Raw genomic sequence first — 23787 nt, 5'->3', positions numbered from 1 at the left:
AATATTATTATGTTATAGCGGACATTTGAAATCGCAATATTGATCTAAAATGACTTAATACAAAAAAAAAAAACAACAACAAGTCCATGGATTTCCGAGTTGTAAAATTGTGGAGTCCAATGGAGTATTAGGAGCAGGCCTGTCAGGATAACCAATTTTAAGTAAATATAGACTATAAAAGATAATATTGAAACTAATTTATGACAGTGGCACAACCCAAGAGCAGATTTAAACCACAAAAACTATTCAAAATCTGCAATATTGTTTAAAAAAAATCATGAGTTGCAGTAAATAAACAGCAGAATTAAACACTTAAGTTGTTAGTTTGCATCTGTAATGAGCCACACAAGTTATTATTTCACACGTTTACAACTTAAATCTGATCATGTACTCAAAAAATAACCAAAAAATGTGTAGTAATGCAAAAAAAAAACACCCCAAAAAACGAAAAATACCCATGATAAATATCCATCAATCCATTTTCTTCCTCTTATCTGGGACAGCAGTTTAAACAGGGACTCCCAGACTTCCCTCACCCCAGACACGTCCTCCAGTTTCTCCGATGGGACCCTAAGGCGTTCCCAGGCCAGCAGAGAGACACAGTCCCCCTGGAGTGTCCTGGGTCTTCCCCGGGGCGTCCTGCTAACGCTAACTCGCCGATAAATACCCCAAAAAATATAACGTTCCAGGTTTGAAAAATAGAACGTTAAGTCGATTTAGTGATTATTGTGATCGATCTAATAAGGAGCCGATTCCCCTCTGCCCTTTTCACGGTTTTGCTGTAAACGTCATCGCGACGTCGCCCCCCTCCTGTGGACAGCTGCATTTCAGAATAATTTTAACAATACTCCAAACATGAAGTACAGTATTTTCCGGACTATATGTGGCTCTGGAGTTTAAGTCGTACCAGCCAAAAAAAAAAACAAAAAAACATAAATAAGTCGCACTGGAGTATAAGTCGCATTTTTGGGGGAAATGTATTTTACAAAATCGGAAACCAAGAACAGACATTTTATTTTTAAAGTCAAGTTATAATAATAATAATAATAAAATGTGGAACTCCAGTGTGACAATAACAAAGATACGGTTTACTGCCATTTAATGTGACCTGGTATCGGAATCAGTATCAAGTTGATTCCTTAGTATCGAAATCCACACTAGTGCATGTTATTTAAATGGTTACAAATGCGTTTAGTGCTTTTTATGTCAAAGAAAACAACCACAAATCTCACACACACATTCACACATCAGGGCCGAGTTGGTGTTAAGTGTCTTGCCCAAAGACACACTGACAGTTTGTATCTGAGGAAACCCGGATCCGACCCGTGGACCCGTGGATCTGCCGAGTCTGAGTCTTTAAAGCGACTTTGGGATTCTTCTTTTTTTGGAAAGTCAGTTGCAAATTTTGGAAGAAGTCGTGGGTCGTTTTCTGTTTTTTTTGTGTGTTTTTTTTTGTTTTTTTGCCCGGGATCCAGAATACACACTTCCAGAATATTTTAGGAAGACGTGAGTTTGGATTTCACAGAGTTCAGTTGGGCGTGATTGACAGGTGGATTGGCCAATCAGGGAAACGTACTGTATGGTCCATTGTATCAAAAACAAATATGGCTGTTTACGACGAAAAAAGGAATAAATATCACAAAAAATACAAAAAAAATGGATGATTTCTGTAGAATCAATGAGCAAAACACTAAACTCTGCTAAACTGAGGTGCGAGAAATGTGATTTTGTTCAAAACGATGAGCGACCAATCAGCTCCTTCGTTTCACACGCGTCACCGGAATAAACGAATCTGATTGAACGATCGTGTTTGGTTCAGGTTCGAGCCGTGATGGAAGGAGCAGGGACCAAACTGATATCAACCTGCGTATTTACCATTCAACCGATTCGACCGCATACTGATATTTAACAGCTGGTGTCATGAACCGAATGCTAACTGGAGGCACTGCTCTGTCAAAGGCGACATTAGACTTTAATCTGAGCTTTGTTTTGACAGAATCTTGACCGTGAAGAACCGATTTCGCTGGAACTACAACAGTTAAACAAGCCGCTCCCACGTAACGTTACACTCACGAGCTAGCTAGCATTAGCCAACAGTTTTTCAATTAGTCATCCGCACATTTTTGTCGAAAATCAAAACTCCTAAACAGGACCAAGAACGCTCGCTCGGATTGATCACAGCCTCCTGAAAATTAGCTGTTTAAATCAAATCTTGACTTTTTCAGATGATCTAAAAACGTTTTTGGGCAGTGTTAGCTAACGTTTGCATTGCGTCACCGAACATACCACCGTAGAGATGCATGTAGAACACCCCCAGCGTTACAAACCCTTCTTTTTTCCCCCCCGTATGTATGTTTTTTACAGTGCTCGTCTTACCGCTGGGGTTGAATTGCATGCAGGATATGGGCTTGTCATGAGCTGGGAAGTGGGCCACGATTCCCTCCCCATCCGATTCCTCACTCACCAGGACCTGGACACAGCACAAACACAAAAGTCCAAATCATTTTAGAACAAGGACGCCAACACGAAAACCAGACCAGGGACTTTCCCGAGGCACCGCTTGGACCGGGACTGGACCAGGGACTGGATCAGGCTTTGTAAAATGTGCCATTGCCCTCTCGTGGAAGTGAAGAAGTGGATTTAAGAGTCAAATATCTAGAGTTACAGTTTAATTCATAATTTAGAGTTTGGAGTTTAGAGTCACAGAAGAAAAAAAAAAAAGTGTTATTTCGGTAAGTTAAAGCAGAACTATTGTGCAAAATGGGCTTTTCACAGCGTTTAAACGAGCGATTCTTGCACGTTTGAGTCGTTTTTAAGACGCCATTTTGCCGATCAATCCTGTTTTCATCGACACCGGTACACACCCACTGTGACGTACGTACTTTGTTCTCCAATTTTACTTTTTTAAATCGGTAACACACACAGGATTTGGTACTTACTTTGTTCTTCAGTTTTACTTTTTTAAATCGGTAACACACACAGGATTCGGTACTTACTTCGTTCTTCAGTTTCACTTTCCTAATCAGTGATACACATAAGATTCAGTACTTACTTCATTGTCCAACTTTACTTATTTTTTTTTTTTAAACGGTGATACGCAAGATTCGGTACTTATTTTGTTCTTCAATTTCACTTTTTTAAATCGGTGATACGCAAAGGATTCGGCAACGCTGCGTTTTTGGGGTTTTTTTTGTATCTGCTACTCGCTAGTGTGACCTGCAGCGATCCACAGGGGGCGCCGACAGCTACACGTCGCTTTCCTGTGATGACATCAGCTCCCACTGGGCTCCCGCTGTTTCCTAACGCCGAAGTCAATTCCTTAGGTTTCTTCCCCGGGACATGGCGCTGATTCGTTAGATAACTTGTTAAAAAAAATGTAAAAATGGTTTAAAAATCTTGGTTTATTTAAAAGAAAAACATAACAGACTGATTTTCTGGCGTTGGAAGAGGTAAAATGATTAAATAGTAAAGTAAAGAAGGAAGCGGCAGGAGTGAGCGATTTAAAACGTGTAAATTATAACTATAAACACAAGCACAAAATGTCGTCAAATCGATATTTCTACCCTCGTTTGAGTAGATTTGACTTGAGCAATATTATTTTTATTACAATTTTATTAAAAGACATAACCTGCCACCTGCTCGTCTCCATCGTTCATTTAAACAGTAAAGGTGTTTTTATCGCTCTAAAGTACATTTAACAGTGAGGTTTGTGAGTGGTTCGCTCTTCCACAGATCTGACCTGTAACTTAGCCTTTTGGTGAATTATATGAACAGTAAAATATTTTATGACCCTAATCCAGACTGTTCCTCCAGCTTTTATAAATGTGTTTTTAGCTGGAAATAGAAACGCTGGGTCAGTTTCAAAGAGAAGATGAATGAGTTTAAGTGAAAGACCAGGACATGACATGAAGCAGGCTTTTATTTTGAAATGTAAGTGATAGACCAGGACATGACATGAAGCAGGCTTTTATTTTGAAATGTAAGTGATAGACCAGGACATGACATGAAGCAGGCTTTTATTTTGAAATGTAAGTGAAAGACCATGACATGAAGCAGGCTTTTATTTTGAAGTGTAAGTGATAGACCAGGACATGACATGAAGCAGACTTTTATTTTGAAGTGTAACAGATAGAACAGGCCAGGATAAAGAGCTCGTTGTTCGCTGACATGAAGCTGACTTTTATTTTGAAGTTTTAAGTGATAGATCAGGAACCGACATGATGCAGACTTTTATTTTGAAGTGTAACAGATAGAACAGGCCGGGATAAAGAGCTTGTTGTTCGCTGACATGAAGCTGACTTTTATTTTGAAGTTTTAAGTGATAGATCAGGATACAACATGAAGCTGACTTTTATTTTGAAGTGTAAATGACAGACCAGGGCGCTACACAATGCAGACTTTTATTTTGAAGTGTAAGTGAAGCGCAATAAAGAGCTTTTTTTTCGCGGGCACGAAGCAGACTTTTATTTTGAAGGAGTGGCAGCGTTGATCTTAAGACAATCCTTCTGCAGATCCTCAAATCACACCCAGAGACTGAGCCAAGTCCAAAAACAGAGAAACAGAGAAAAGGCGCCAAGAAAACTGTCATATGTTAAACAGCCCTGCTCATATAAAAAATACAGTCCAGAGTTTACTACAGTTAGTGTTAGAGTTAACTGTGCTTTTGTTAAATAAATAAAAATAAATACACAAAAATAAAATGATTAGTAAATGGTCACTAGTCACATTTTTATGTAGTACTTTTCCACCTTCAAGACTCAAAGTATTTTACACCGAGGAACCACACACACATTCACACCAGTGTACACAAACACTACTGCTACTGCGACAACTACTACTACTACTACTACTACTACTACTACTACTAATGCAACTATTACTATTACTACATCTAATATACCTACTAGTACTATCTCCTTGATAAAAAAAAACAAAAACTTCAGTACTTTCTAGTTGCTCTTTCTCTCCTCCTCTCCCTACTCTTCTCCTCCCCTCCTCCTTTTCTCTCCCTCTTTTCCTCTCCTCCTCTCTTCCTCTTGTTGCTGTCTGCCCTCTCCTCCTCCTACCTTCCTCTCCCTCTTTTCATTTCCTCTCGCTGTTCAGTTTGCCCTCTTTTCTTCTCCTCCTCTCCTTCTTTCCCTCCTCTCCTCTCCCTCCTTCCCTCTCCTCCTTCTCTCTACCCCTCTCTCCTCCTCCTTGTTCCCTCTTCTCCTCTCCTCCCATTGCTCTCCCCCTCCTCTCCTCCCCTCCCTGTCCTGCCCTCGCCCAGTCTCTCCCTCTCTCCTCCTCCCCTCTCCTCCTCTAAACTTCTCCTCTCCTCTCGTTGCTCTCCCGCTCTCCACCTCCTCTCCTCCCCTCTCTCCTCTCCTCCCCTCTCTCCGCCTCCCCTCTCCTCCTCTAAACCTCTCCTCTCCCTCCTTCCCTCTCCTTCTTCTCTCTCCTCCTCCTCTCCCTCTCTCACCTCCTCTCCTCCCTTCTCCCCCTCTCTCCTCCTCCCCTCTCCCTCTCCTCCTCTAAACCTCTCCTCTCCCTCCTTCCCTCTCCTTCTTCTCTCTCCTCCTCCTCCTCTCCCTCTCTCTCCTCCTCTCCTCCCCTCTCCCCCTCTCTCCTCCTCCCCTCTCCCCCTCTCTCCTTCCCCCCTCTCCCTCTCCTCCTCTAAACCTCTCCTCTCCCCCTCATTGCTCTCCTCCTTTCCTCCTCCTCCCCTCTCCCTCTCCCCCTCTCTCCTCCTCCCCTCTCCCTCTCCTCCTCTAATCCGCTCCTCTCCCTCTTTCCCTCCTCTCCTCTTGTTGCTCTCCCTCTCTCCTCCCCTCCCCCTCCTCTCCCTCCTCCTCCTCCCCCTCCCCCCTCCTCTCTCTCCTCCCTCCTCTCCTCCTCTCTCCCCCTCTCTCCTCTCCCCTCTCCCCCTCTCCCTCTTCCCCTCTCTCCTCTCCCTCCTCCTCCCCCCTCCTCCTCCCCCCTCCTCCTCCCCTCTCCTCCTCAAAACCTTTCCTCTCCCTCTTTCCCTCCTCTCCTCTCGTTGCTCTCCTCCTCTCTCCTCCTCCCCTGTCCCCCCTCTCCTCCTCTACCCCCCTCCCCTCCCCTCTCTCGTCCTGATGTTTACAGTGGGTGTAGTGTTTCAGAGAGTCGGGGGTGACACAGAGCAGACTGGTTGTGAGTGAGGGTCGGTGCTGCTCTTACAGTAGAACAAAGCGAGGGCTCGTGTGGGGCCAAACTGTACAATGTTCCCCAACACGCCTCATTAAAACAACGACAGCCAACGCCGCGCCATTAATCACGTTTTTACTCTGAAGGGGGGAATTAGAGGAGCGAGAGAGGGGCTTTTAAAAAACTCCTGCGCACGTTAAGAGACGGGGGCAAATGGTTTGGTTCAAAGATGACGAAGAGCGGATATTCTGTGTGTGAGGACTGAAACGTGTACTCGAGCTCAGATCACATGACCTAAACACGCCAACTTTAGATCCACAAGTTCAGATATGAGTGTACTTTTAAAGAGGAGGTATTACATCCTTATGGGGTATTAAAGAGGAGGTATTTACTTCTGTGGGGTATTAAAGAGGAGGTATTTGTTCTATGGGGTATTAAAGAGGAGGTATTTACTTCTATGGGGTATTAAAGAGGAGGTATTTACTTATACGTGGTATTAAAGAGGAGGTATTTACTTCTACGGAGTATTAAAGAGGAGGTATTTACTTCTGTGGGGTATTAAAGAGGAGGTATTTACTTATACATGGTATTAAAGAGGAGGTATTTACTTCTATGGGGTATTAAAGAGGAGGTATTTACTTCTGTGGGGTATTAAAGAGGAGGTATTTACTTCTACGGGGTATTAAAGAGGAGGTATTTACTTCTACGGGGTATTAAAGAGGAGGTATTTACTTCTATGGGGTATTAAAGAGGAGGTATTTACTTATACGTGGTATTAAAGAGGAGGTATTTACTTCTACGGAGTATTAAAGAGGAGGTATTTACTTCTGTGGGGTATTAAAGAGGAGGTATTTACTTATACATGGTATTAAAGAGGAGGTATTTACTTCTATGGGGTATTAAAGAGGAGGTATTTACTTCTATGGGGTATTAAAGGGGAGGTATTTACTTCTATGGGGTATTAAAGAGGAGGTATTTACTTATACGTGGTATTAAAGAGGAGGGATTTACTTCTACGGAGTATTAAAGAGGAGGTATTTACTTCTGTGGGGTATTAAAGAGGAGGTATTTACTTCTACGGAGTATTAAAGAGGAGGTATTTACTTCTATGGGGTATTAAAGAGGAGGTATTTACTTCTATGGGGTGTTAAAGAGGAGGTATTTACTTCTGTGGGGTATTAACGAGGAGGTATTTACTTCTGTGGGGTATTAAAGAGGAGGTATTTTACTTCTACGGGTATTAAAGAGGAGTATTTTACTTCTATGGGGTATTAAAGAGGAGGTATTTACTTCTATGGGGTATTAAAGAGGAGGTATTTACGTCTATTGTTTTGAAAATGCTATATTCACACAAAAAAATTATTAAAATATGTTTCTGTTTCGTTTTTAAGTCCTCCCCTCCCTTTGCTCTCAGTGCTGAGCCCCTCCCCCTTCAGAGCGCCATCACAACACAATCAGCTGCATCAAACTAATGAAACTACTGCACATCACATCAGGTTTGTGAAGTCGTAGTGCACAGTTTTGTGTCGTGTTTTTGTCGTGTGGAGTTGGGGTGACGTAGACTTGTGGGCGGAGTCTTACCTGTCCCTCTCCGACGCTGTGGGTGTCGATGATGGTGACGACCCCGGGGCTGTGCGGGCTGCGGCGGGTGGCGCTGTGGGGGCTGCCCTCCTCGTCGGGCGTCCCGGCGGGTATCGTCCCCGCCAACTGGGTCACCACCTTACCCACCATAGTCAGGCCGGTCTTTAGAGTCTGAGAGAGGGAGAGAGGAGAAGAGGAGAGAAGGGGAGGCAGAGAGGAGAGGAGGGGGAGAGGGAGAGAAAGAGAGAAGGAGGGAGAGGAGAAGTAGAGGGAGGGTAGGAAAGAGAGGAGGGGAGCGGGAGGGAGAAGACAGGGAAAGTTTAGAGGGAGAGGAAGATGAGAGAGACAGGAGAAAGGAGGGAGAGAGGAGGGGGAGGGAGAAAGAAAGAAGAAATAGAGAGAAGGCAGGAAAGAGAGAGGAGAGAGACAGAGAGAAAGAAGGAGAGAGGACAGAAAGGAAAGCAGAGGGGGAGAGAGAAGGAGGGAAATGGGGAAGAGAGAGAGCAGAGAGACAGAGGGAGGGAGAAAGAGAGCGAAAAGGAGGGAAGGAAAGAGAAGTAGAGAAAGGGCAGGAAAGAGAGACGAGAGGAACGGGAGAGAAAGAGGGAGGAGAGAGACGGAGAAAGAGGGAAACCGAAAGAGAAAAGAGATGGAGAATACAGACGGAGACAAACGAGAGAGGAAGAAGAGAGAGACAGGAGAGGAGGATAGAGAGAAAGAGAGATGTAAGGAGGGAGAGAGAGATCAAAATGAGAGAGAGGGAGAGACAGAGGAGAGAGGGAGGGGGGAAGAGAGGAGGGAGAGTTAACATAATTATTACACTACAAACTTATTCACTGGTTTAAGTCTGAGATGGACTGAGATACACTTTAATTTAATACGAGTGAAAAAGAAAACAAAGGGATTCTGCAGTTATAAAAAAAATAAAATAAAACAAAAAATAAAAATAAAATATAACAGACGGCACAAAGAAAAGACCATCTGTTATAACTGTATCACATTATAATTACAACATTGACTTGACATTTTTTTTACTACGTTTGCTTTTGTAAATCCAAACCAGGTAAGACACTGAGCACACACACTGAGCACACACACTGAGCACACACACTGAGCACACACACTGAGCACACACACTGAGCACACACACTGAGCACACACTGAGCACACACACTGAGCACACACACTGAGCACACACTGAGCACACACACTGAGCACACACTGAGCACACACTGAGCACACACTCTGAGCACACACACTGAGCACACACTGAGCACACACACTGACTCTCTCTTGTGTGTCGTGTCTTAAACCCAGAGTCTTTTACGAGTGTGTGAGTTCAGAGTCTGTGCCGTATCGTCCTCTTCAGATAAACTGCAGCCGCCACCGCCGCTGTCCTCAGACGAACGCTCCACTGTTTAATATGTGTGTGTGAGTGTGTGCGACTAGTGGGTGTGTGTGTGTGTGTGTGTGCTACTAGTGTGTGGGGGTGTGTGTGTGTGCTCCTAGTGTGTGTGAGGATGTGCTGCTCTGAAGAGGCTCCACTGTGTCCCTCTCTACCCAGTGGTACATGTGTGTGTCAGAGCAGCGCTGTGTCTTGTGTATGCGTGTGTGTGTATGTGTGTGTGTATAAGTGTGGACTGGTGACCATGTGTGTGTCTGTATACGTCTTGTGTGTGTGTGTATGTGTGTGTGCGTTTGTGTACAGTGGGGCAAAAAAAGTATTTATTCAGTCACCAATTGTTCAAGTTCTCCCACTTAAAAAGAGGGGCCTGTAATTTTTCTGGATCTGGGGCTCCACGCAAGATCTCACCCCGTGGGGTCAAAATGACACAAGACCGGTGAGTGACCACAAGGGGGGACCTAGTGAATGACCTGCAGAGGGACCAAAGTAACAAAGAGAGCATCAGTAACACACTACGCCACCAGGGACTCAAATCCTGTGACGTGTCCCTCTGCTGCGTCCAAAGAACACCGTACCTACTGTTAATCATGGGGGTGGAAACATCATGCTTTGGGGCGATTTTTCTGCAAAGGGACCAGGACCATTGATCCGTGTAAAGTGAAAACCTCCTTCTATCAGCGAGGGCATTGAAGATGAAACATGCCTGGGTCTTTCAGCGAGACAATGATCCCAAACACACCTCCCGGGCAACGAAGGAGTGGCTTCGTAAGAAGCATTTCAAGGTCCTGGAGTGGCCTGGCCAGTTTCCAGATCTTAACTCATAGAAAATCGTTAGAGGGAGTTGAACGTCCATGTTGCCCAGAGACAGCCCCAAAACATCAGTGCTCTAGAGGAGATCTGCAGGAGGAATGGGCCAAACTACAGCAACAGTGAAAACCTCTGGACACAGAAAACATTTGACCTTTGTTATATTCCCTTTCTTGGCAATGACAAAGTATTGAGATGAACTTTTGTTATTGACGAAATACTTATTTTCCACCATAATTTGCAAATAAATTCTTAAAAAATTGAACATGTGACTTTCTGTTTTTGTTTTTTTTCTCATTCTGTTTCTCATAGTTGAAGTGAAACTATGATGAAAATTTAAATTGGTGGTTGAATAAAATTTTTTTTACCCCACTGAATATCTGTGTGTGTATCTGTTCTGGTGTCCGTGTGGATGTCAGTGTTCTGAGACATATATATATATATATATATATATACATATATATACACATACATATACATATATATATATATATATATATATATATATATATATATATATATATATATATATATATATATATATATACACATACATATATATATATGTACACACACACACACCAGAATAGTGCTGTGTGTGTGTTATGGTGTGTGTGTGTGTGTGTTGTGGCGTGTGTGTGTCCGTGTGGGTGTCTGGCTCAAACACACCTCTGCTCTGGTGGAACAGAATAGTGCTGTGTGTGTTGTGGCGTGTGTGTATCTGTGTGTGTGTTGTGGCGTGTGTGTGTTGTGGTGTGTGTGTGTATCTGTGTTGTGGCGTGTGTGTTGTGGTGTGTGTGTGTGTCCGTGTGGGTGTCTGGCTCAAACACACCTCTGCTCTGGTGGAACAGGATAGTGCTGCTTAAGTGGAGTCTATCTCACCTCCTCAGTGTCTCTCAGTGTCTCGTTGTGTCTCTTTGTGTCTTTTTGTGTGCCTCAGTGTCTGCGCTCGTCTCTTTGTGTCTTGGTCTAATGGAGTGAGTGTCTGTGAGGGAAGCGCCAAAGGGGCCCCGGAGCCTAATCAGGCATTCAGCCTGGTCAATAGCCCGCGCCGCTCTGTCTCTACACTCTGCTCCGTCTGAGCAGCGCCTGTGTAAAGTGCCACACACGCATCAATTATTAAGCCAGGCGTTTGCTCCTAATTGATCAACACTAATGTGTTTTGTAATCACTGCAGTTGTGCACTTCTTATGAGAGTCCAAACCAATCGATGGGTCGCTGTAGGAGAGGGGAGTCTGAGGAGCACTGAGGAGCACTGAGGAGCTCTGAGGAGCTCTGAGGAGCACTGAGGAGCTCAGAGGAGTTCTGAGGAGCTCTGAGGAGCACTGAGGAGCACTGAGGAGCTCTGAGGAGCACTGAGGAGCTCAGAGGAGCTCAGAGGAGCTCAGAGGAGTTCTGAGGAGCTCTGAGGAGCTCTGAGGAGCACTGAGGAGCACTAAGGAGTTCTGAGGAGCTCTGAGGAGCTCTGAGGAGCACTGAGGAGTTCTGAGGAGTTCTGAGGAGCTCTGAGGAGCACTGAGGAGCTCTAAGGAGCTCTGAGGAGCTCTGAGGAGCACTGAGGAGTTCGGAGGAGCACTGAGGAGCACTGAGGAGCTCTGAGCCATATAAACAGATGAGAGCAGGATTTCTGTGGGGACCAAAGACCAGATCAGGACCAGACCAGAGGAGAAACAGTGACTTTCTACATTAAGTTTGGGATCTATAAAAAGAATCAAACTAAACATAAAAATGTGTCTCTGGTCTGAAAACTCTGACTCTGAACATCAGAGATGAGACAGAGGAGATCAGACGAGCAGTGTTTGAGGAGGTTTATAGAAACGTGTCTTTCATCCCTGTGAACACTTTCAGTAGCGTTTATAAAACATCAGGTTATATAAATGTGAGCGGAGCAGATGGGCACGTGCCTGATGCCCTCCCCACAGTGAGTGGTGCCATTGGAGACTGTGTTTTATCTGCGCTGGTCCATTACTCTTAATGCCCTGTGTCTGAGGGCTCAGAGCCGGAGTGTCGCGCCGCAGCAGGAGATACCCTGTCACACACATGGAGATATATGGCTCTGGAGGCGCGGGCGGCAGCAGACTGCCTGTCTGCATATCAATACCCCTGTGCTCCAGGGGCTAGCATGTGGCTAACCTGTTAGCGCTGACCGCTGACAGTCATGTACACAGCATTAACTCGACGAGCATCCTCTCACCTCAGCGACAGAGACGGTAACGAGACTCGAGTGTCCTTCAGTAAACGGCTCCTAATGGACTGTGTGACACTAAAGATCTGAGCTCTGATGAAGTGTGAGTCCAGGTCACAAGTCCCTAAGATGGCTCCATGAGGGTCAGAGCGACACAGCCTCAGATCTGGAGACTGTCTGAGAGCGGCCGCTCGCACACGGCCCATCTGCACGCGTGATTACAGCTCTGATGCACTTTTATTTTAGTGCTCCAGATCAAGGCCTGGTGTGTGACTGTGTCCACCACAGCGACATGTCTCTGCACACGGCTCCATCTGCACAAGCTGCTTTTAATGTCCAACATCTGATTTATTTTAAGGTCCTTTTTCCAGTCAGGATATATTTATTTTAGGAAGAAAATGTCTGGGGTGTTTACATGTAAAATAATTGCCACAGAAATTATTTGAATGAGCGGCTGAAGAAATCGTTATAAATGTCATGGTTTTGAGATCTTTGTCCCAACAACTTTAAGACATTTTTACTGTAATTACTGCATTATTACATGTTTATTAACGGTCTTACATCACCTGGAGTTGTGTTTTGTTTCATTCACACGTGTTTGAGCGATCCTGCATCATTAGCGTCACGCTCAAAACGCTCCGTTCCACCTTCTGATGTCACAATGTGGTAGTTTTCAAAGTCAACACCTCCTTTTTACCGTTTCTTTAGGGCTGAAACGATCCAACTCCGGGTACGTTCACACGAGGACGCGACATTATAATCACACGGCTCAGAAAAAACACGCCACACGCACTCACTTTAGCGGCGTTGATGACCGTGGCCGTGTAGGACTGGGCGTTGTCTCCGCACGCTCCTCCTCTGGACTGATGACATCGTATCAACTGGGGGGAAAAAAAAAGAAGAAAAAAAAGCGCAGTCCATTCAACTCAAAGAAAATTACAGCGTCTCCCCAAAACACTTGTCTGAATTACTTTGAAAAATCAGGTTATAACTTTAAGAACAACATAGTGGACCCATCTGCCTATTACTACAGCGAGCCATCCCCAAATTGTGTATTAAATTGTATTGTAAAGGTTTGGTAAATACTTAAAAATCCCATTATGAGGAGTCTGGGGCTTTTATTTTCGAGACGCTCTCATCTGTAGTGGATAGACTCTCAGGGAAATGAACTGTTTATCCAGACAGATCTCACGCACACACAATGCATTCTGGGAGATTGTAAATATGTCCATTTAAAGATAAGGAGCGAGTCCAATAGCGGGGGATTTGTTTATTCCGACCCTCTTTTTCCAATTGTTTGTATGGCTTTTGGGAATTAACTGTTTAGTGTGCAACTATAGGAAGGACCAGGACACGGGGATTTGCGTTTTGTTCAATTTATTTATTCAAACGATTATTAATTAGAGGCGCTGTACCTGATTTTTTACAGTTTTGAAGCATGAAAAACACAGGTAGTTCATTTTAAACAGAATGCAGTCGTCCAAAGTTCCTCCTCACTGACTTTATGCGTTCAGAACATCCTAATGACTCACCGTGATGAGTTTATAAGCACTTTTCACAACGATCGGTAACATTAACTGAGAAAGTAGACGTACGCAGACTTATTTTGACCTCAAGAGCAGCTTATGTAATATATTTGTGCAGGGGGAGGACACATTTAGTTAAAAAACATGGGGAAAAAAATGGACCCAGGACCTTTAACTTAATAAATCGATTTTTTTTCCCCCATAATAAATTTGAAATATTGTCAAAAATGTATTATTAGCTAAAAAATAATTATAGAAAATGCTTGTTTTATTTTATGTTTAATTATGTAGATTAAAAGTTGTTTTTTTATTACTGATTAAGCCAATTAAATGTGTATTATTATTTATTATTACTATTTATTATTTATTATTATTAAGCTAAACACAAAATATAAAAATGCTTGTGTGTATTTTATATTTAATTATGTAGATTATAAGATTATTTCCTCTTCTTCACAGCAAATAAAAAGAGGAAAAATGTAAGTATTTGTTATTGATTAAAACAATTAAATGTGTATTATTATTATTATTATTATTTATTTTATTATTATTGTTGTTCTTATATTGTATGTATTTATTTTTATTTTAATGTGTATTATTATTATTATTATTATTTATTTTATTATTATTGCTGTTCTTATATTGTATGTATTTATTTTTATTTTTATTATTATTAATATTATTATTTATTTTATTATTATTATTATATTGTATGTATTTATTTTTATTTTTATGTTTTTTTATTATTATCATATTATTATATATTTTGAGCGTCCCTGGTGAGGAGGACAGTGATGTAAATTTGCTGTAACGTTGGTTATGAGTTTAATATGTGCTAAATATGACAAAATTCAAAAGTAAAGTAAACATTTAAATACAGTCTATGCTTGGTCAGTAAAAGTGTGTGCTGCTCTTAAAGGCGTATTATGTGGTATATTTGTTTAGGGTTTATTTTAATATATATGTGATTTTGTTTTGTTGTTGCTAGTACCTTGTTCTCAGCGTAGGCGAGCCAGCGACTGCCCAGAGCGATGGGGTTGAGGCTGGGGCCGGGGCAGGGGTAGCAGCCTGCGACACACAACACACAACACACACAAAACACACTGTTATCAGATCATTTTAAATAAAATAAATACAAATAAAAATGTACCTTTAGAGGAGGGAACATGGCTTCAAAATAAAGACAAGTTTTAACATTTTAAGACTTGATTTGACTGGACTTTGGTGTAATTGTATTTTTTTATAATTTGGTTTTAAATATTTACGGCAATTTGTAAAACAGTTGTAGCAATGAACAGGTTTTTTTTTTTTTCGTCAACGTCTGACATGAAATCAGACTAAACTTTTCCTGTTTTAGGTCAAATCAAGATTAACACAATTATTTCTATTTGGTAAATGTCAGAATAATGAGCAGGATTTTTTTCTTTTAGACATTTTTTCATTAATTTCTTCAAAATCAGAAGTTTACTCTGGTTATCGTTTCATAACAATTGATACATTTAAATCCATTTCTGTTCACTCTATGGAAAAACACTGTATAAATGTGTTTATAAAATGAGACGACGCTGATGAACTGACTCCATGTCTCACTTATTTGTTACTGAGACAGGAACTTTTAATACAAGATCTCATGATGGTCTATGGCTAAAAACTGAGCAATAAAGAGGAGGAGAGATAAAGAGAGAGGGAGAGAGAGGAGGAAATGAAGGAGAGAAGGCGGATATGGTGAGAGAAAGATGAGAGGAGAAGATAGGGGGAGAAGATAGGGAGGGAAGAGGAGAGAAAGAGGAGAGGAAAAGAGAGGGAGGAAAGAGGAGAGAAGGAGCGAGGAGACAGGGAGAGGGAGGAGGACAGAGGGAGGGAAAGGAAAAGATGGAAGAGAGGAGGGGGGTATGGTGGGAGAAAGAGGAGGCAACAGGGAGAGAGAGGAAGGGAGGAGGAGAAAGAAAGAGGAGAGGGGGAGAGAGGGAGAAAGGAGGAGAGGGAGGGAGAGAGGAGGAAAGGGGGAAAAGAGGAGGTGAAGAACTTTTAATCCAAGATCTCATGATTGTCTATGGCTAAAAGCTGAATAATAGAGAGGAGGAGAGACGGAGTGAGAGGGAGGGTGGAGGAGATAGAGAAAGAGGGAAGGAGAGAGGGAGAGAAAGAAGAGAGGGAGAGAGAGGAGGAGATGGAGGAGAGGAGGTGGGTATGGTGAGAGAAAGAGAAGAGGAGAAGATAGGGAGGAGAGAGGGAGTGAGAGGGAGGGAGGAGGAGGAGAAAGAAAGAGGAGAGGAGGAGAGAAGTGGTTATTTTACTTCCCAAAAATGAAACATTTCAAGGACGTGCAAACCTGGAGAGACTGGTGTTTGTTTTTCTTTGAAATCTGTGTTTTAATTCAGAAAAAAAAAAACAGTTTCCTGTTCCAGACAACATTCTGAGGACTTTTCCCCATTAAAAGATAAAATATTTGGCTTTAAATTATTAATCGTTATGGCAACAGTCCTAATTCCTCCTGATTCTGAAGCCCATGGACAGGATCTTTAAACTGTCCACAGATCTGTCAATGTCTCTGTCTCTAAACGAGACTATTTCCAGTATTTGGGGCCCCCATAGGACCCTGTGTGTGTGTGTGTGCGTGTGTATGTGTCTCTCTGTGTGTGTGTGTGCGTGCGGTCGGGCCCCTGGAGCACCCACGGGCCCCTGTCTGTGGTCTGGTCCTTACTGGAGAGAGAGAGTAACTATCTTAAAGCATTAGAGTGTTTTAATGTGTTTGGGTGAAGATAAATGAGGCTTAATGAAAGAGATGACCTCATGCAGACAGTGGCACCAGGAAATGGCCCCGGCACCAGGGGCCCCGGCACCAGGGGCCCGGCACCAGGGCCCAGCTCGTGCGGTGTGACCTCGGACACTTCTGCTGTACTTTTAAACTAAACAGACAGAACGGTGAAGCTTTAGAGCACATGTGTCAAAGTCAAGGCCCCCGGGCAAAATGTGGCCCTCCACGTCATTTTATGTGGCCCACAACAAGATAAATTAACTGTCTTGACTGTCTTAAAATGTGAGTTTATCAGGAGATACAGTTGTACAGCCATTTTTTTTACATCTCTGGAAATGTATATGTGATATTTGTAACATAAATAAGAAATAAATACAGAGACAGTTAAAGAACGAGTTAAAAAAGTAGTTGCGTTTATTTTACATGTGGCCCTTTGAGAGTGACCATTTTGCGGATGTGGCCCCTGGTGAAAATGTGTTTGACGTCCCTGCTTTAGAGCAACGGCTGTGAGGATTTAAGGGTCTGTTTGTGTTAAAGTGATGCTCATTTTACTAAAACTCACTCAACATCATTATATTTAAGATTTTATGTAAAAAAATGTGGTGTTCAGTTACGTAAATTTGCACCAACATCATCCAAACCGTCACGCGAATTTACGCGAGAGAGGGGGAGTAAAGAGGAGAGAGGAATAGGGGAGGAGGAGCGAGGGAGAGAGAGGAGGAGATAGAGGAGAGGAGGGGGTATGGTGAGAGAAAGAGGAGAGGAGGAGAAATGCAAGGAGCAGTGGGCAGAGGGTAAAGAGAAGAGGTAAAGACATTTTAATGCAATTGTCTACAGCTGAAAACTGAACAATAGAGAGGAGGAGAGGAGGGGGTATGGTGAGAGAAAGAGGAGAGGAGAGAGAGGAAGAGAGAAGGAAAGAGAAAGCGAAGAGGAGGAGAGAAGGAGAGGGAGGGGAGAGGGGGACAGAGGAGAGGAGGAAGAGAAGAGGTGATTTTCTACGTCTAAAAACTGAATAATCGAGAGGAGAGAGGGAGAGGGGGGAGAAAGGGAGGAGAAAGGGAGGAGAGGAGGGGGGTACGGTGAGAGAAAGAGGAGAGGAGAAGAGAGGGGCAGAGAGAGGGAAGGAGGGAGAGAGAGGAAGGGAGCAGGAGAGACAAAGAGTAGAGATATCCCTCCTCTCCTTTATCTCATCCTCTCGCTCTCCTCTTCTCGTCTTTCTCTCCTCTTTCTCCTCTCTTCTCGTCTTTCTTTCTCTCCTCTTTCTCCTCTCTTCTCGTTTCATTTCAAACAGTTTACAGTCGTCCAAACTCCCCCCTCTCTGACTTTATACATCCAGAACATCCTGATGACTCACCACGACAAGTTTATAAGCACTTTTCACAACTCTTTTTTGCGTGACGGTAGCGCTAACAACAACAACTAGCATACTAACATGCACTTCCTGATTACTTTCTCATTACACTTTCTCATTAGCTGCAGACGGAGCACAGTGGACTTATTTTGACCTGAGGAGCTCCTTATGCTTGATATCTGAACTGGGGCGAGACACACGGGAAAAAACGGGAAAAAACGGGTAGAAAAACAAAAAAAAATTATATATCATTGATCAAAATTTGAAGAATAAAAAAAGAATTATCTGACACTTAAAATTAAAATAAAAAATAGTTGTTTTTTGTGATTTTTTTAAAGTAAGCAGTATAAAATGTAATGTTTTTGACTCCATTAGTACACACTCATAAGCGCTTGTGCTGCTAAAAGTGCACTATGGAACATTTCTGGGGCTGGGGGGCGGGTCTAGCACCTCGTTTGCCTGGAATGTTCCACGTTATGGCATTAAACTTCTCCATCTTGCATTGATTTGGTTTGATTGCGGTGAAAATATGTCGAAAAACACGCCTCGCTCTTTATGGAAAGTCGAGGTTTAATCAAACTGGGCACGTTCCACCGTTTGGGACGACGTCTCTCGGCTGACCTGGGAACGCCGCCGCCGGAGGAGCTGGAGGAAGTGTCTGGGGTGGGGGAAGGTTAGACTGCTGCCCTCAAAATGGATGGTGGTGACTATAATAATCTTTTAGGTAGAACGTGCAAAGAGCTGAAATATGAAGTTTGTTTGTGCTAAAGTTTGTTTTAAGTGGGGCTAAAAAACAAAGTCTGGTATTTCCACGAGTCATTTCAGAAAGAAAAATCCAAAATTGAGCATAATAATTCATAATTTTGTGAAATTTTGGGTCCATTCTCCTCTTATATTTATACAAACTCAAAACTAAGAATTTGAATTTTGCGTGTCCCATCAAAATGTAAATCAGTCATGTTGTTTTTGTGTCTCCGTAGTGATAATCTGTGACACTCGTGGATCATTTTGTTATCATTTATACATTTTAAATCACATTATTCATCTAAAATTACTTAATAAAATCAACAAGTCTGTGGATTTCTGAGTTTGAACGCTCGCGGTGTCCAATGGGAGCTGACGTTTGTTAAAAATCTGACAAAAATGTGACCCCTCTGACACATCGCGGAGGGAGAGTCGGGGAAATAAAAATGGGTTTGATAACGTGACGAGCAAACACAGGGCAGATTTAAGCCACTCGCTCGTCTCCCACTCAAACAGATGTGAGGGTCAGAGGAGCAGTCGTGACTAACGCCGAAATCCACTGGAACAAACACAGCATTTTAAAGCACTTTGTGAAATCAAACAGAGCTGTGTCACCCACTCAGATCTCTCAGATCACTCAGACACTTATCTGTCCGGAACTAAAACAATGCTCCGAGTTAGAGAGTTACTAAAGGTCAATGTGGATCTGACCGCTCGACTAATAATGTTTATGTCGAGAGCTGGATTCGAACCGTCAACCTTTGGATTAGTGGGCAAACGCTCTGCCAACTGAGCCGCTAACACCCAGGATCAGCCACAGCTCTCTCCTTTAAACAGACACAATGTGATCAGTGGATTCATCGTTTTATGTGCAGTGTTTTGTTCACTGGATGTTTTTAGATGGTGGATTCTCTTTTCATTCATGTTAATAATACAAATTATGACTGTAGGTTTTTCTCAAACCAACCTGCAGAGTTTAGTCCTGTTTGGTACTGGTTATATCCTGGTTTCTTCCTGGTTTAGCCCTGGTTTCCTACTGGTTTTGTCCTGGTTATGTCCTGGTTTCGTCCTGGTTTCGTCCTGGTTTCCTCCTGGTTTCGTCCTGGTTTCGTCCTGGTTATGTCCTAGTTTCGTCCTTGTTTCATCCTCGTTTCGTCCTCGTTTCGTCCTGGTTTCCTCCTGGTTTCGTTCTGGTTATGTCCTAGTTTCATCCTCGTTTCATCCTCGTTTCGTCCTGGTTTCCTCCTGGTTTCCTCCTGGTTTCGTCCTGGTTTCGTCCTGGTTTCGTTCTGGTTTCCTCCTGGTTTCATCCTGGTTTCGTCCTGGTTTCGTCCTGGTTATGTCCTGGTTTCGTCCTTGTTTCATCCTCGTTTCGTCCTGGTTTCCTCCTGGTTTCCTCCTGGTTTCGTCCTGGTTTCGTCCTGGTTTCGTTCTGGTTTCCTCCTGGTTTCATCCTGGTTTCGTCCTGGTTTCGTCCTGGTTATGTCCTAGTTTCGTCCTTGTTTCATCCTCGTTTCGTCCTGGTTTCGTCCTGGTTTCCTCCTGGTTTCGTCCTGGTTTCGTCCTGGTGTCGTCCTGGTTATGTCCTGGTTTCGTCCTCGTTTCGTCCTCGTTTCCTCCTGGTTTCGTCCTCATTTCCTCCTGGTTTCCTCCTGGTTTCCTCCTGGTTTCGTCCTGGTTTCGTCCTGGTTTCGTCCTGGTTTCGTCCTGGTTTCCTCCTGGTTTCGTCCTGGTTTCGTCCTGGTTTCGTCGTGGTTTTGTCCTTGTTTCGTCCTGGTTTTGTCCTGGTTTCGTCCTGGTTTCGTCCTGGTTTCGTCCTGGTTTCGTCCTGGTTTCGTCCTGGTTTCGTCCTGGTTTCCTCCTGGTTTCCTCCTGGTTTCGTCCTGGTTTCGTCCTGGTTTCGTCGTGGTTTTGTCCTTGTTTCGTCCTGGTTTCGTCCTGGTTTCGTCCTGGTTTCGTCCTGGTTTCGTCCTGGTTTCGTCCTGGTTTCGTCCTGGTTTAGCCCTGGTTTCGTCCTGGTTTCGTCCTCGTTTCGTCTTATTATTTTTGACGGTGGATTCCTTTTTCATTCACATTATTATGATGTAGGTTTTGTCATAGCAACCTGCTGACCAACTCCACACATAATTACTCTGTGTTTTTAAGTATATAATTATGACCCTTGAACCTTCACAGAGGTCAAATCTAAAACGTCCGATCTCTTAAACGGTTCAAATTAGACGCAGTAAAAACTTATAGCGACAAAACCACAGACTGTAGGTTATATATAGAGGCTCCAGATCAGAGCAGTGTTTTTGCACATGGCTGCTCTGGTCAAAGATATAATTTTCTTCATAAAAAACTGTTTGTGTGTCATTTGGGAGCCACCAGACACACTCCCAATGACAGAGCGGAGATGTCTGGGCCAGAGGAGGAATAACTCAATTCAAACTAATGGGACTCAAACACACTCCAATCTGTACAATGTAATCTTAATGTAGTCTGAGTTCAAGCGCGGTTCAGACACGGTTTACATCTGATTTAGTCCTGGTTTGGACCTGGTTTAGTCCTGATTTAGTCCGGGTTTAGTCCTGGTTTAGTCCCAGTTTAGTCATGATTTAGTCCTGGTTTATTCCTGTTTTAGTCCCGATTTAGTCCGTGGTTTAGTCCTGGTTCAGTCCCGGCTTAGTCCCCGGCTTAGTCCCCGGCTTAGTCCCCGGCTTAGTCCCCGGCTTAGTCCCCGGTTTAGTCCCCGGCTTAGTCCCCGGCTTAGTCCCCGGCTTAGTCCCCGGCTTAGTCCCCGTTTAGTCCCCGTTTAGTCCCTGGTTTAGTCCCTGGTTTAGTCCTGGTTTAGTCCCTGGTTTAGTCCCTGGTTTAGTCCTGGTTTAGTCCCTGGTTTAGTCCTGGTTTAGTCCCTGGCTTAGTCCTGGCTTAGTCCTGGTTTAGTCCCTGGTCTAACTATCCCTTTTATCATAATATGCAGCTCTTGTTTAAAGGTGCAAAGTGTAACTTTTTGCTTGTTTCCATGGAGGTGTTTCTACTTTACCTGCAATGTTCCGACTAACCTATTCTTTTTTTTATAATTTTTCAAATTGTATTTTTTGTTTTTTTATAACTCAATGATGAATGAAAACATAAATATTGCTACTATAAATGGTCTCACCTCTCCACAGATCTGACGTTTAACTTTGTGTAGAGGCATCACCTGCTTTTCTCTGATAATGATGGAAAAATATAATGCCATACTGTGGAAATTTCTTTTGAAAGCAGTAACAGAAACCAGCCTGTGTTCAAAAACCCGAGGGATCAAAGTTAAAGTCTTTTATTAAACAAAACTGACTCTTGTTTGAGCTTTAAATCGTGTTCTAACGTCGTTTCCTCCTCAAAAACAGACCTGGGGCACTTCCTGTATCGCCACTTGATGACATCACAAGGTGGAACAGGGTGTTTTCAGTCTGAGAAGAAGCCTAAATACGTAGAGTTTGTGTCTTTTAAACATGAGTGAATGAAATAAAACGCAACTCCAGGTCTGTTTGTGACAAGGAAACGGCGTTAAAACGTAGATCGGACGATATCGTAACACCGGCCCTTTAAACGTCTCGCTTCGGTCGTATGGTCCGTCTCTCGCTCGGACCACACGGCGTGTTTATGTCGATATCCGCAGACCCCGTTTTAAAAATCAAAGCAGGAAGTTTGTGAAGTTTAAAACCTGTTTCTGTTGAAGTGGCCGAGATAAAAACTGCAGAGTGATTCATTCGAGTCTCCAAACATCAGAGGCTTTTGTTTACGAGCGTTACCTCCCAAACCGCGTTATGAGGATCAGACGATTAATAACGATAACTGCGGCCATGTTTGTGCCGGCGCAGACGGACGGGGGACGGGGGAAGAGAAGCAGACGAGCGGAGACGCATTACACGGGCAGGGAGAAGGTCAGTTTACTGCTGTCGATGACTTAAGTGGACGCAATGGCTCTGTAATACGTTATGGCCTTTTCCTGAACAAGATCCGCGAGACAAAATGGCCGCCGCAGAGACAGGACAGAGACACGAGTGAGATGGGGCGAGGTAGAGTGATTTATGAACGAAGGTCCGGGGAGTGTTTTTGAGTCGGACCAGATTGTTGGAACGGCGGACGAGGGGCGTAAACTACAGAATAAAAATACAACTGAGGTTTCCAGATTCAGTATTCAAGATTTTATTGTCATCGTCATGGAAACAAGCTAAAAAAAACCCAAAAATGTTTTGAGCGTCAAACACCGCAATAACGCCGAAGAACGCTTGTGTAAACATCAGCGCTATGACATTCTGTGCGGCTCGTGTTTATAGATGTTATCGTTTTGTGTGTAATGTTCCACAGTATGGCATTAAACGTATCCGTCCAAACACACCAGGTCGAGTTAAAGGTCTATGGAGAAGCAAGCCCGCAGTAGGATGATTTTCAAAAGATTTTCTTGAGGGAAAAGCAAATGTCAGTAACTGAACAAATACAAGATGCATCGGTTTAATGCCATACTGTGGAACATTTCAGGGAAAGCAATGACATTTCTATGGAGACAAGAAGATAGAGGGGGCACACCAGAAAAGTTACATAGTGTAGCTTTAATCCATCATTTAGAGCAGGTTTAGTCTATTGTGGGCTTGGTTAAGTACTGACTTAGTTTAGATTTAGTCCTGCTTTAGTCCGGGTTTAGTCCTGGTCTAGTCCTGGTTCAGTCCTGGTCTAGTCCTGGTCTAGTCCTGGTCTAGTCCTGGTCCAGTCCTGGTCCAGTCCTGGTCTAGTCCTGGTCCAGTCCTGGTCTAGTCCTGGTCTAGTCCTGGTCCAGTCCTGGTTCAGTCCTGGTTCAGTCCTGGTTCAGTCCTGGTTCAGTCCTGGTCTAGTCCTGGTCTAGTCCTGGTCTAGTCCTGGTCTAGTCCTGGTCTAGTCCTGGTCCAGTCCTGGTCCAGTCCTGGTCCAGTCCTGGTCTAGTCCTGGTCTAGTCCTGGTCCAGTCCTGGTCCAGTCCTGGTCTAGTCCTGGTCTAGTCCTGGTCTAGTCCTGGTCTAGTCCTGGTCCAGTCCTGGTCCAGTCCTGGTCTAGTCCTGGTCTAGTCCTGGTCTAGTCCTGGTCCAGTCCTGGTCTAGTCCTGGTCCAGTCCTGGTCTAGTCCTGGTCTAGTCCTGGTCTAGTCCTGGTCTAGTCCTGGTCTAGTCCTGGTCTAGTCCTGGTTCAGTCCTGGTCCAGTCCTGGTCTAGTCCTGGTCTAGTCCTGGTCCAGTCCTGGTCCAGTCCTGGTCTAGTCCTGGTCCAGTCCTGGTCTAGTCCTGG

The 23787-nt window shown here is 43.6% G+C and overlaps 1 protein-coding gene across 1 annotated transcript in view; it reads right to left on the bottom strand.

Annotated features, from left to right (window-relative positions):
- Positions 1-23787, bottom strand: part of bcas3 (BCAS3 microtubule associated cell migration factor) — a 223165-nt gene that overhangs the window by 136297 nt on the left and 63081 nt on the right. Inside the window, exons 10-13 of the mRNA XM_033976611.2 lie at positions 14643-14719; positions 12923-13006; positions 7729-7899; positions 2377-2470 (exon numbers count right to left, since the gene is read on the bottom strand). Coding sequence (XP_033832502.1) covers positions 2377-2470; positions 7729-7899; positions 12923-13006; positions 14643-14719 — 426 coding nt within the window. The remainder of the gene's footprint in view (positions 1-2376; positions 2471-7728; positions 7900-12922; positions 13007-14642; positions 14720-23787) is intronic.

This window comes from Periophthalmus magnuspinnatus, chromosome 13, assembly GCF_009829125.3.
Source record: "Periophthalmus magnuspinnatus isolate fPerMag1 chromosome 13, fPerMag1.2.pri, whole genome shotgun sequence".
NCBI classification, from domain to species: Eukaryota; Metazoa; Chordata; class Actinopteri; order Gobiiformes; family Gobiidae; genus Periophthalmus; species Periophthalmus magnuspinnatus.
Note: the sequence above shows the minus strand (reverse complement) of the source record. Positions and strands in the feature narration are given on the sequence as shown.